Raw genomic sequence first — 12,819 nt, forward strand, 5'->3', positions numbered from 1 at the left:
TGAGACCTACCCTCTGTAGAGGTCTTAAGCAGTCTCACCTTGCCATGTCCTGCTAGAAATTCCAGTCATGTCCCTAAGGTTAAATATAATATATACTTACGAAATATAAATACACTTTATGTATATGACTTATATTTTATATAACATATACTTATGGACCATCCCATGGCTGCTGCCTTCTTTTGGGTTAGCCCACCAAGATACTCTCTGCCTTGTGGTGTCTTTCCCCTTCTCCTTCCTCCATGCCATGTGGTCTCTCCACTATTTACCATTCCGTCATCTATTGTATCCCTTCATTTTGTCTGTAACATCTTCCCTAATTAAATCTATCTTTTGCCAAAGAGAATGGCCATTGTGAATTCTTCACCTAACCAAACCCCATATCATAAATCACATCAGGGAGACAATATGTATAAAACAGGGCACACAAGGTCAGTGAATAGAAAGACAGACAGATGTATGAAGGGAAAGTAACATTAAGAGGGAAAGTATTTGGGGGAGTGGCCAGAGAGGGAAAGGCTGTCCCACCCCTTTTAAAGAAGGTAGCACTTGAACCCCATCTACCAGAGATTATGCAGAAGTGAGTCTTTTTTCTGTATTGTTTTTTTCTGAATTATACATGTATATTACCTTTTTAAATACACATTTCTTTTGAATTGTGTTGAAAGAGAAAAATCAGAAAAGTGAAAAATCACTGGAGAGAAAAAAAAAGAAAAAAGAAGTGAACATAGCATGTGTTGATGTATATTCAATCTCCATAGTTCTTTTTCTGGATGTAGATGGTGTTTTCTATCCAAAGTTTATTGGGATTGCCTTGGATCACTGAGAAGAACCAAATCTTTCATAGTTGAGCATCACACAATCTTGCTGTTACTGGGTACAGTAATTCTTGGTTCTGCTTGTTTTGCTCAGCATCATGAACTGAGTCTTAAAGGAAACCAGAGATTCTTGGAGTCAGAGGTGAGAGAATCACCACTGTATGAGGGCAAGAGATTGTGGGAAACTAGTCAGTCAGCAAGCATTTGTATATTACAATATAAGAAGACTGAAAAAGTCAGAATGGGCCAAGATGTGAAGGGCTTTAAATGCCAAACAAAGGGCTTTATATCTGATTCTGGAGGTGGATAGGGAGCCACGGGGATTTATTGAATGGGATAGGGTGGTGACATGGTCAGACTTTACCCTTAGGAAGATCAGCTAAATGAAGGATGGTTAGGTGTGAAGCCTGAGGCAGGCAAACCCACTGGCAGATTGCAATAGACCAGGTGTGAGGTAAATCAACCAAGCAATCAATCAACTAATACTTAATAAGCACCTACTATGTTCTCAGGGAGAGAAGGGGGCATGTTGGAAAGATGCTGCAGAGGTGAAATCGACCAAAGATGCTGCAGAGATGATATCTACCAGAGATGCTGCAGAGGTGAAATCCACCAGAGGTGCTTCACAGGTGACAATGACCAGTGGTGCTGCAGAGGTGAAATCCACCAGAGGTGCTTCACAGGTGACATTGACCAGTGGTGCTGCAGAGGTGAAATCCACCAGAGGTGCTGCACAGGTGATATTGACCAGTGGTGCTGCAGAGGTGAAATCTACCAGAATGCTGCAGAAATGACATCTAGTAGAGAGGCTGGAAAGATTTATGACGTGAGAAAGTTGCAAGGCCTGAGAGAACCTAACACAATGCCACAAACAATGCTGGCCGACAGCAGTAATGGAATACTGATTCTGTGGGTCAGTAAGCTGTAGAACTCCATGATGGAAACTACCCCACCCCCACCACTCACGCAGTTGCACCTCTAAACCATATCAACCCAATCTTTGTTTCTCTTTCCTATGAAATGATCTCCTGGATTCTGCCTCTTTGCCAAACTCTTTCGGAATTCTAACACTTTGTCAAGCAGCAGAATTTCTTCTTGTTTCTGCCTCTTTGCTAGATTTCCTCAGAACTCAGTTACACTTATCTCCTTGATTCTGACTGCTTAACCCCCCGGATTTAACTCGCTGTCAAGCAGTGTAATAAATCTTTGCCCCTTAACCTGGAGACAAACGTGCCAGTTCTTTCACCAAGCCTAGGACACCGGTTGGTGGTGTTGGTGTGTCTTTCTCCTCAACAAGAAGGAATCGCCCAGACATGCTGGAGAGCTGAAACCGACTGGCCTAGCACCATCTTGGGGGGGGGGCGAGAGTAAGGGGTGCTGATGACCCCCAGGATGACTCCCAGTGAAGGCTCCAGGGAGCCTGGAGCGCTGGAATGATGGGGGAATTACAGACAGAGAATTTAGGGGGAAATGACGAGTCCTGTTTTGGACAAGCCGAGTTCGAGATGTCTGCGGGTGCAACTGAGGCAGTGAGAGGTCAGGGCTGGATTTGCCCGTCCAGGCGTCATTCGCAGGGAGGAGGCGGAGGGGCAGGTGGAGCCTGTGACGCCCCCTGCGTCGGGACTCCCAGCATCTCCAACACTACCCAAAGCAGGAAGGCAAACGCGGGAAACTGCGCATCTTCCCTCTGTAGTTGGACCATCCATTTGGGGGGAAGATGTGGCTTGGACCCTAAGGAGGGTCCCAAGCAGAGGGAGGTCCTCGGAAGGCGGTGAGATCCCCGTCCCTGGAGGGATTTCAGACCTTCCAGGTTATGGTCCTTCTGGGGCCTGGTATTTCTCACTCGCATGCCCGAGGCAAACAGAGGTCGGCGCATGCACCACAGTGGCCGCCCGAGAAATTCGCGAGAACGGCAAACTGCGCAGGCGCGATTCTATCATGAACATCCGGGCTCGGTCGGGGGTGGGGCGGAACTCAAAGAGCGTCGGAAGCGGAAGTTGCCCCGCCCCCGCCGGCTGTTGCGGGGGAAGGACCCTACGTACGCCTGCGCAAGGTAGACGCGCGCCGCGCGCCGGGGGCGGGACTGGGGGCGGGGCCGGGCGGGCGATCAGTCAGCTGACGGCAACCGCGGAGGAGGAAGAGGAGGAGGAGACGCGGTTTTTCTGGGTCCCAGGTCCAGGCGGTGAGCAGGTGACGCGGCCATGGCGACCACCGTCAGCACCCAGCGGGGCCCGGTAAGAGGGGGGGCTGCTCGGGAGACCCGGGCTCGTGTATTTCGGGGACGCTTCTCCCCCGACTTTGCGGTGCTGGGGCGGCTGGTCTCGGGGACCCCCTTCCTCCCCAAAGGGCTCGGACCGCTGGGCCCCGCCCAGGCTGGGCCTCCTGGAGGGGCCGGGCCCCGTGGGGGAGGGGTTGAACTCTCTGATTCCTCCCAGCGTAGCGCTGGGGGGGAGGGAGGGGCAGGCCCTGACCCCTCCCTCTTTGTTGACCCTCCCCCCGTGGGGGGCCGGTTCTCTGACCGCCCCCCTTTGGGGGAGCGGGCTCGGTACCCCTCCTTTGTCCCCCACATTGGGGTCTTTGGGTTGGGGGGCTCTGCCCATCGCATGTTGGGGTCCGCCCCCGTAAAGGCAGAGGAGTGGGGTCTCGAGGACTGCGTTTGGGGGCCTGGGCTGTGCATCCTTTCCGTGGCCCTTGGCCCAGGGCCTCGCTGGGAACGGGAGACCAGCCGGGAACTTGTGTGCCCCCTCCCCTTCCCCTCCCCCCTTTTTTCAGAAGTTGCTCTCGCCCCCCTCCCTCCAGGCTGTACTCCCCGGGGGCACACAGTCGGCGCCAAATCTGTGCAGGCCCCAGCTGCATGCAGTCACTGCCTTCTGGGCTGGGAGAGAAGCTGCCTTGGGTTGACTCACCTTCCTGGGGTGGGGGAGGGGAGCCAAGCCGAGCTGGCCCGGGCAGCTTCTTCCTTCCCAGCAGCCCCCTTGCTGCGCCCCTTGGGAGGGGGGGCATCCTCTCTGAAAATGGACCCCCCAGGGCCTTGTCCCTTTTCCAGGGTTTGCTTGGGAGGTCAGAGGACAGAGCACAGCCCCTCCCCCGGCTCTCAGTCTTCCTCCGTCCCTCTGGGAGGGGGGCTGCTCCTGACAGGTGACATGCGTCTGAATCGGGGTCTGAGCTTGCGCTGGCGAAGGGTCCTTGGCCGTGGCTGGGTCGCAGTGGAGTCGGCCTCTTGGCAGAGATGGGGGAGGGTCCTTCCTTTCTCTGGCCCATTTTACAGATGAGGAAGCCGAGACAGACAGGGAAGGGCCAGCCCGAGGTCTCCCAGGGAGGAGGGTCTAAGGCGGGACTTGATCTCAGACCTTCCCGCTGGGTCGGGAGCTTGAGGCCCGTTGCAGACTTGCCCACGGCCACCTCTGTGACCAGTGAGGGCCGGTCTCGGTCCCGGCCTTCTGCAGGAGCCGGCTCGGAGCCAGAGTGAGCTGCAAGCCCTGTCAGTCACCTCCCCCTCTGGAGAGCCCGGGGGCCGCGGGGTGACCTTTCCTCGGGGGGCCGGCGAGGGGATCTTTCCTGGGGGGCCGCGGGGAGACCTTTCCTCGGGGGGCCGGCGAGGGGACCTTTCCTCGGGGGCCGGCGGGGCGACCTTTCCTCGGGGGCCGGTGAGGGGACCTTTCCTCAGGGGGCCGCGGGGCGACCTTTCCTAAGGGGGGCCGGCGGGGCGACCTTTCCTAAGGGGGGCCGGCGGGGAGACCTTTCCTCGGGGGGCCGCGGGGCGACCTTTCCTCGGGGGGCCGCGGGGCGACCTTTCCTCGGGGGCCGGTGAGGGGACCTTTCCTCAGGGGGCCGGCGAGGTGACCTTCCTTCGGGGGCTAGTGGGGCGACCCTATGACCCTCCCTTGCGGGGCCAGTGGGTGCTGCTGCCTCCATTCTTTCCCCCTTAGCCGCCCCGGGGATTGCCCTAAAGCGCTCTCCCCTCCCCCCAGTGACCTGTGGTACCCAAAGCTCTGCTTGACCTTTAGAGCCCTCCTCCTTCCTCCCCTGCTTTCCCAGCCCGTGGCCGCGTTGACCTCCCAGATCGCCTTGGTCCCCGGCATGTGACAGCCACGTCCGGCCTTCCCCAGGGACGGACTTTGGCCCCCTGGTCCCCGGGCCGGCCCCTGGAGGAGAGGAGCCCCCCCTGAGGAAAGCTGCCCGAGCCTCATTCCCTTCGGTGCCCGCTGTGCCAGGCGGGTGGGTGCCCCAGGGCAGTCCCCGCGCCTGAATGTCCCCATCTGTCCCAGGGCTGTTGGGAGACTCGTGGGAGACAGTTTTGTGAGAAGTGTAACTGCGGCTGTTAATCGGGCCGCGGTGCCAGTTCTGGGGGGGGGGCGACTCCCCTTGGCACCGTGCCCCCTGTGTGCCGGGCACAGACTGAGCTCTGTACCCACGGGAGCCCATGTCCCAGATGAGGGGGCAGGCAGGCCGAGGCTCAGGGAAGAACGCCGGACGATGGCCGACGAGAACGGGCAGGCTGGCCCCGGTCGGTCGTGGTGTGGAGAGCGGCTGCTCCCGCCCCTTCTCGGCCGCGCTCTCTGTCTGGGGCCGGAGGGGCCCCAAAGGGCCCAACAGGCAAGAAGGCGCCCGCTCGTGCCCGCTGCCCAAGGGGGCCCAGGTCCTGCCTGACACCCGGGGCGGCCGCTTTGCCGTCCCCAGGAGCCTCGGCCCGGGGCCCGGTTGGCTCTGCAGGGGGCCGGAAGGACCATCCAGCCCTGGCTTTGGCCCTTGGCACAGGCTGAAAGGCTTGCCAGGCTCCCGGGGGGGGGGGGGTGAGCTTCCGGTGTCCAGCAGGGGCTCAGCTGGGGGTCTTCAGGGGCATTGTTTGGTGTTGGCGGAGGGGCCGGCTCAGCAGAGCCCCCCCCGCTGTGGGGAGGAGGCGGAGGCTGAGTCTGGCAGCCACGTCCCGGGCCAGCCGGAGGAGCCGGTCCCGGAGTCAGCTTGGGGCCTCGGGCCTTTGGGAGCCTCCCTCGCCCGGCCCACCTGTCGGGCTCAGCTTGCCCAGCCTCCTTCCTGCCTGCGCTTCGCACTCAGACACCCCGGCTCCTTGGGCTCCGGGGGGCTCAGTCAGGCCCCTCATGTCCCAGTGAGGGAGGGAGGGCCGGCGCTCTCGGGGTGTGCAAACATCCGGGAAGCTCCTGGCCAGGAGGAATCGTCCTTCCTCGGTGCTTCTGGTCCCGGGTCTGGCCCACGTCCAACTGCCCGGCCCAGGATGCCGTGGGGCCCCCTTTGTTCCTGGGATTCTTGGGCCAGCTTCAAGTCCAGACTTGACCCAGAGAGAGGCGGGGGCTCCGAGAGGGGGAGGGGCTCCCAGAGAGAGGCGGGGGCTCTTGCGGGCGGGACGAGCAGGTCCCACCTGGCCCCGGGCCAGCACATTCCCCAGGCCCGGTTTGGGGGCCCGGCCGGTCCTGCCTCCCTTCCGCTCATTTGTCCTTGCTGCCGGCCTGGGCGCTGGCCCGAGTGCTGAAGCCAGGGGGCCTCGCATCCACCCCGACGTCCTGAGCGCTGGGGGCCTGGGGGTCTCGGGGCCCTTTCCTGGGCCTGCGTTTTGGGGCCGTGAGGGTTGGTTCCGCCCACAGAGCCGGGCTGTGCTGGGACCAGGCGGCGCGGGGCCCGCGTCGGACACTGGAGGCCCCGACCTCCGCCCGAGCTCCTGCGTCCTTGGGGGGCGCCCTGACCCCGGCTTTCAGTCTGTTGGTGTGGAGGGAGTGGGAAAGGAAATGAAGCTCTTTCCTTTGTACCATTTTAATTCCTTAAATATTCCTCAATTCCATGTTTTTTAGCATTTGTTTTAAAACAAATGGCCAGTTTCGTGTGTCCCCCCCCCCCCCCCGGTCCCCCCCACCTGCTGAGAAGACGAGCAGTTTGTCTGGCCAAAGTCCCCCAGCGTCCGTTTCGTGTTAGCCGGGCTGCAGGACCCCCCAAGGGCAGCAGCCGCACCTTAGGCCAGAGGGCCCGGCTGGGTCAGGAGTTCGAATCTAGCCTCAGATACCCACAGTGTGGCCCCGGGCAGACACGTCACCAATTGCCTCAGTTTCCTCACCTGTAAAATGAGCAGCGTCTTTGCCGGGAAAATCCCAGATGGTCCCGATGTCAGACGCGGCCGAAAACTGAACAAAAGCACAGAAAGAGAACGGGAAAGTGACGGTTTAAAACAAAATGCTTTAATCTGCGTTCGGACGCCGGCCCCCCTCCTCCTGGAGATGCCGCGTCCGTCCGAAGTGTCGGGTCACCGTGTCCCGAGGAGGCTCCGGCCCCAGCGTCTGCTCGTGGAAGTCTCCCTGCGTGTCATTTCTTACCGTAGCCCCTTATGCAGACCCCCTCCCACCCGCAGACCCCCTCACAGACCCCCTCACAGACCCCCTCACGGCCGCAGCCGTTCCCCGGGGGGCTTCCCCGCAGCTTCCAGCACTTGGCCGCCACGGAAAGAGCCGCTGGCAGGTGTGCAGACGGGGCCTTTTCTTTACCTCTTTGTGAAAGGAAACTGGCCAAAGGGCCGAGCGGGCGGGCAAAGGGAAGCCCAGCAGGGGCAGCGGCCCCCGAGCCGGGGGTCCTGGTTCGTCGCCCTTGTTTCCTCTTTGTGAGGTGGGGAAGAAGTTCCCAGGCCACCGGAGGCTCCATGGGGGGTGGTCTCGGAGGGCTTGCCGGCCCACACCGGGGGGTCCCGGAACAAGTGTGCCCCCTCCCCCTCCCCCCCGGACAGTGTTTTCTGTCTCCTCGGGGACGTCCCACTGACTCAGGGGTGGCTGTAAGTGGGACGGTCCCCGGGAGGGGGGCAGGGCAGGGGGGAGGAGCCGCTCAGTCGGGCCAGGAGGAGGGAGCCAAGAAGCTGGAGCACGGGGCAGGCCCTGCTCGATGGGCTGGGGGGTCCCGGGGGAAGGGAGCGCAGGAGGCGGGCCCCCTGAGAGCCGGGAAGACGTCCGGGGGCTGCCCTCCCCGGGAGGGGCGACGACTCCCCCTGCCCTCGCTCAGCGGCCCCTGCCCCCCCAGGTTTACATCGGGGAGCTGCCCCAGGACTTCCTGCGCATCACGCCCACCCAGCAGCAGCAGCAGATCCAGCTGGACGCCCAGGCGGCGCAGCAGCTGCAGTACGGCGGGGCCCTGAACACCGTGGGCCGCCTCAGCATCACCGTGGTGCAGGTAGCGGCCCCCGGGGGCTGGGGGAGGAGGGGGGCAGGGCTCATCCCCCCCCTCGGCCCCCTCCCCCCCGTGGGCATCTGCCCCCTGCCCTGGCAGCCGCTCAGGGGCCGCCGTCCTTGGGGGGAGGGGACGTTGTGGCCGCTTGGAGCCAAAGGCCACACGAGGGCGACTCTGGCGGCCCCTCCCCCGCCCCTGACCGCGCTGTCTGGCAGGCGAAGCTGGCCAAGAACTACGGCGTGACCCGCATGGACCCGTACTGCCGCATCCGGCTGGGCTACGCCGTGTACGAGACGGCCACCGCCCACAACGGCGCCAAGAACCCGCGGTGGAACAAGGTGATTCAGTGCACGGTGCCCCCCAGCGTGGACTCGTTCTACCTGGAGATCTTTGATGAGGTGAGGTCTGGGACGGGCCTGGGGGGGAGCGTGGGGGGGGGGTGTGGTCAGAGCCGTGCTCCCCCCCTCCTCCCCCCGCGGCCGGGGCCCTTCGGTCAGAGCACTGGGGGGCGCGGGGAGGACGGCTGACCCCGCGGGCTTTTCCCAGCGCGCCTTCTCCATGGATGACCGCATCGCTTGGACCCACATCACCATTCCCGAGTCCCTCAAACAGGGGAAAGTGGAGGACGAGTGGTACAGCCTGAGCGGAAGGCAGGGCGACGACAAAGAAGGGATGATTAACTTGGTCATGTCCTACACGGTGAGTGGGCTCCTGGCGTGGGCGCGGGGCGGCCCTGACTCCTCCCGCGACCTGGCTGAGGGGGTGCCGGTCCTCCCTGCCCGGAGGGCCCTCCTCCCCGATCGGGGCCGGTGTAGCTTCGAGCACGGGAGCCCCCGGGGCAGCTCTCGGGCGCCGTCTAACTGGGCCCCGCGTCGGCGGCGAGCGTCCGAGCCTCCACAACCAGCTGGGTCTCCGGCTCCTTGCTGTGGGTCCCCTGGGCCCTGGGCATCGTGTGGGTCCCGTGAGCCCCCGGGTCCACAAGAGGCACCCAGGAGGCGATTGTGGGATGTGGGACGGAGCCCCCTCATGTTCGGGGATTCCCGAGAAAAGGCCCCGGCGGACGAGAGTTCCCCTCCCCCCCCCCCCCCGGCGCCCCAGGGGTCCCTGCTCTGGCGGGTTCCTCGCTGGGGGGGAGCAGTCACAGCAGAGCCTGACAGCCCAAAGCATTTATGACGTGCCTGCTGTATACCAGGTGCTGGGCTAAGGATTCAGGAAGAGGCAGAGGGCGGGCCCTGGCCTGTCAGTGCCTCGGGCTGCCCATCTGGCATTCTCCCCGTGCTCCCCGGTGCTCCCTGGTGCTCCCCAGTGCTCCCTGGTGCTCCCCGGTGCTCCCCAGTGCTCCCTGGTGCTACCCCGTGCTCCCCAGTGCTCCCTGGTGCTACCCCGTGCTCCCCAGTGCTCCCCTGCCCCCCCGCCCCCCGGTGCATCCTCACGGCCGGTGACCCCTGTGCGCGCAGGTGGGAGGGGAGGAGCCCCAGGGGGGGAGGGGGAACTCGGTGCTCCCTTGGCCCTGGGTGACGGAGCTTCCTTGCTGTGTTTCCGCCCCCAGTCTCTGCCGACCGCCATGATGATGCAGCCCCAGCCTGTGGTCCTGATGCCCACGGTGTACCAGCAGGGGGTGGGCTACGTGCCCATTACAGGTACGCCTCGTGTCCGGTGTCCGACTGGCCTGGGGGCAGGGCTGGGTCCCCGAGGGGCCGGCGGCCGTGGGCCAGCAGGGTTGTGCCCCTCCTTTCCAGGGCTCCAGCATGGCGACTGATGGGGAGCCACGTCCCCCTTTCAGGGCCTGGGGTTTGTCCTCGGAGAGGAGAATGAGCTGGGGGAGGGGTTGGTGAGCTGGAAAGTGTCCGAGGTGGGCCCTGCGCCAAGCCCTGAGGACACAGAGAGGTCAAGGAGGCTCCCTGCCCTCCTTGCCGGCCCAGCTATGGCCTGGGGGCCTCCCCTATCCTTTGCCAGCCTGGGCACCCCCTCTGTGGGGGTCCTCCTCCTTTTCCCTTCCCCCCCTTGCCAGCCTGGGTGCCCCCTCCCCCCCTTGCCAGCCTGGGTGCCCCCTCCCCCCCTTGCCAGCCTGAGTGCTCCCTTTGTGGGAGTCCTCCTCTCCTCTCCCCCCCTTGCCAGCCTGAGTGCCCCCTCTGTGGGGGTCCTCTCCTTCCCTCCCCCTTGCCAGCCTGGGTGCCCCCTCCATGGGGTCCTCCCCTCCCCTCCCCCTTGCCAGCCTGGGTGCCCCCTCTGTGGGGGTCCTGTCCTCCCCCCCTTGCCAGCCTGGGTGCCCCCTCCCCCCCTTGCCAGCCTGAGTGCCCCCTCTGTGGGGGTCCTCTCCTTCCCTCCCCCTTGCCAGCCTGGGTGCCCCCTCCATGGGGGTCCTCCCGGCTGTGGCCCAGTACCCCCTGCAGGGCTCCCTGCCCCCCCTTCCCCACGCCAAGTCTCGCCTCTTGCTCGTAGGGATGCCCGCGGTCTGCGGCCCGGGGGTGATGCCCTTGGCGGTGGCCCCCCCGGTGCTCAGCCCCCAGCCCCCGTGCAGCGAAGAAGATCTGAAAGCCATCCAGGACATGTTCCCCAACATGGACAGAGAAGTGATCCGCTCGGTGCTGGAAGCCCAGAGGGGGAACCGCGAGGCCGCCATCAACTCCCTGCTTCAGATCGGGGAGGAGTCGTAGGGCCTTCCCTCGGGGCCGCGGCCCTCGCTGCCCCTGCTCCTCGACCCGGCCCGGGGTGGGGGTGGGGGTTGCCCCGGAGCGTCCTGTCCGAGGGGCGCCCCCTCCCGTCCCCGGGCCTTAGTGTCCCCAGCTGCAGACTCTCTCTTCGGTCACTTTGCAGATGCATGTGGGTCTTTCCAGTTAATTGCCGTCTGTGCTGTTCTGTGGAGGCGGGAGAAGCGTCCTCTGTATTTATTCCCTCCCTGTGCCCTTCCTGGTGGCCGCGGGGTCAGCGCCCCCCGACCTCTGGCCCGGGGCGCTCCGTTACCGCCTGCCCTGGGCCGGAGAGGGGAAGCCCGCCCTGCCGCCGCCGCGCCACCCGCCCCTTCCCGGGCTCTGCCCCTGCCATGGCAGTGCCCGCCTCCCGAGGGTCCTCGCCGGGCCCGCCTGTCACAAGGCCCGCCCCCCCCCCCCCCGACCGCGTGTGGTAGCCTGGAAGCATGTCGCTTCGGGGGTCCGCCTTGGCCGGAGAAGAGCCCCCTTCCCGCTCGTACCGTCTCCCGCTGCTTTACTACTGAGGGGGCCGGAGCTCCCTGCCCTCGGCCGTGCCCGGTCGGCCTCCTCCCTGCGGACGGGGCAGCGGCCCCTTCTGTGGGAGGGCGAGTCCGGGGGCTCCCAGAAGTTGCGCACTTTATGGCGGCCCGGCCTCTACGCCGGGCCTCCGGGGGGGGGGGGGACTGGCCCTGGGGGAGGCTCTGGCTGCTTCCTGCCCCCTCCGAGAACGCCCCGTTCCCCGCTCGACGGGCTGTTGACTATCAGAGCTGTTGTGTCTGGCGCGCGCGCTGGCGAGGGGGCAGCGGCGTCAGTCTCAGGACAGGACCAAATGCTTTTGTGGAGCTTTTTTTTCATAGCAGGGAAGGCAGTAGCCCCCTCCCCCCTCCAGCCCCCCATAAAAACTGCTGAGATTTCCTTTGAGGGCCAGAGCCTGGCCCTGAGTCACCACCCGGAGGACAGCCCCGAGACCGGGCGGCTGTGCCCTTGTCTGAGGCGGGGCTGCCTTGCCTGCGAGGGCTGGGCCCGGGCGCTCCCCTACGTGGCGCTCCTGGGGTCTGTAGCAGCTTGGGAGGCGGAGACTGCGCCAAAATGGGGGCGCGGGGCCCAGGAAGGACTTGGAGAAGGGTGATGGGCCCTTCCCCGCCGGGGCTCCCGTGGGAAGGCGGCAGCCCCTGGGGCTTCTGGCAGCAGCCCGGCCGGGCCGAGGGCCTCCCGGGGCCCTTCCTGCCTCTGCTGGGACGACCGGGGGGCCTCGAGCGCCGCTTCGTGGCTGGGGTTCGGTGTCTGCAGTTTTTCTCTCATTGTCACATACGTTTCGGTCTAATTTAATAAATGATCATCTACATGAATACGAGCACGGAACTTGATCTGTTCTCCAAGGTCTGCGTCTGGAAACTTGGGCACCCACCCAGAGCCCGGGCCGGCGCCTTCTGGGACTGAGCGAGGCGTGGGTGCGGAGGGAGCCGCTCTGAGTTTGGAAAGTGGGGCCCGGGGCCTGGGGCGGAAACCATGTGGAATGGAGGGAGGGGGAAGATGGCAAGGAAGAAAAAGGAAAAGAGGAGGAAAGGAAAAAGGGAGGAAAAAGAATTAAAGAGGAAAGGAAGAAAGGAAAAGGAGGAAAGAGGAGAAAAGGAAAAAGGGAGGAAAAGGAATTAGGAAAGGAAAAAAGCAAAAAGAGGAAAGAGGAGAAAAGGAAAAAGGGAGGAAAAGGAATTAGGAAAGGAAGAAAGCAAAAAGAGGAAAGAGGAGAAAAGGAAAAGGGGAGGAAAAGGAATTAAAGAGGAAAGGAAAAAAGGAAGGGAACAGCAACTTCACTCTTATCCTTGGGACTGAGGCCAGGAAAATTGCTCCTGATCTGTTGCCTTTGCCCGGAGCCCAAGAGGCTCCTCCGTGGCCCAGGGGAGCGGCTGCCGGGCACCGGGGCCCCTGAGAACAGGGGTTGCCATGCTCGCGGTGCCAGCTCTGGGCCCGGTGCTGCTCCCCGCCCGCCCCCAGGGAGGTTTCAAGGTTCCAGAGATTCAGTGAGAACCCCTCCCCCTTTTCTCAGGCCCAGAAGTTCCCAAGTCCTCCCTGCTCTGGGGCCCATGTGTTTGCCAGCCCGAGGTCCCCTCTCCTTCCACCCTTCTCTGTCAGCCTTGGCTGGTCTGTACCTC

At 63.4% G+C, this 12,819-nt stretch overlaps 1 protein-coding gene across 1 annotated transcript; it reads left to right on the forward strand.

The window, feature by feature from the left end:
* The first annotated feature begins 2,915 nt into the window (after window positions 1-2,915).
* Window positions 2,916-12,015, forward strand: TOLLIP (toll interacting protein). Its single transcript, XM_051964228.1, has 6 exons — window positions 2,916-3,052; window positions 7,830-7,979; window positions 8,192-8,374; window positions 8,523-8,675; window positions 9,526-9,616; window positions 10,419-12,015. Exons 1-6 carry the CDS (start codon window positions 3,020-3,022, stop codon window positions 10,631-10,633), a joined length of 825 nt encoding a protein of 274 aa, XP_051820188.1. The 5' UTR covers window positions 2,916-3,019; the 3' UTR covers window positions 10,634-12,015.
* The last annotated feature ends 804 nt before the right edge of the window (window positions 12,016-12,819 follow it).

This window comes from Antechinus flavipes, chromosome 6 (assembly GCF_016432865.1).
Source record: "Antechinus flavipes isolate AdamAnt ecotype Samford, QLD, Australia chromosome 6, AdamAnt_v2, whole genome shotgun sequence".
Lineage (NCBI taxonomy): Eukaryota > Metazoa > Chordata > Mammalia > Dasyuromorphia > Dasyuridae > Antechinus > Antechinus flavipes.

Excerpts from the sequence above, each read along its gene's own strand:
- TOLLIP (XM_051964228.1), top strand. The coding sequence starts at position 3,020 with ATGGCGACCACCGTCAGCACCCAGCGGGGCCCG. Across the intron at positions 7,980-8,191 it reads TCAGCATCACCGTGGTGCAG|GCGAAGCTGGCCAAGAACTA; the intron begins GTAGCGGCCCCC and ends GCTGTCTGGCAG. Across the intron at positions 8,676-9,525 it reads ACTTGGTCATGTCCTACACG|TCTCTGCCGACCGCCATGAT; the intron begins GTGAGTGGGCTC and ends TTCCGCCCCCAG.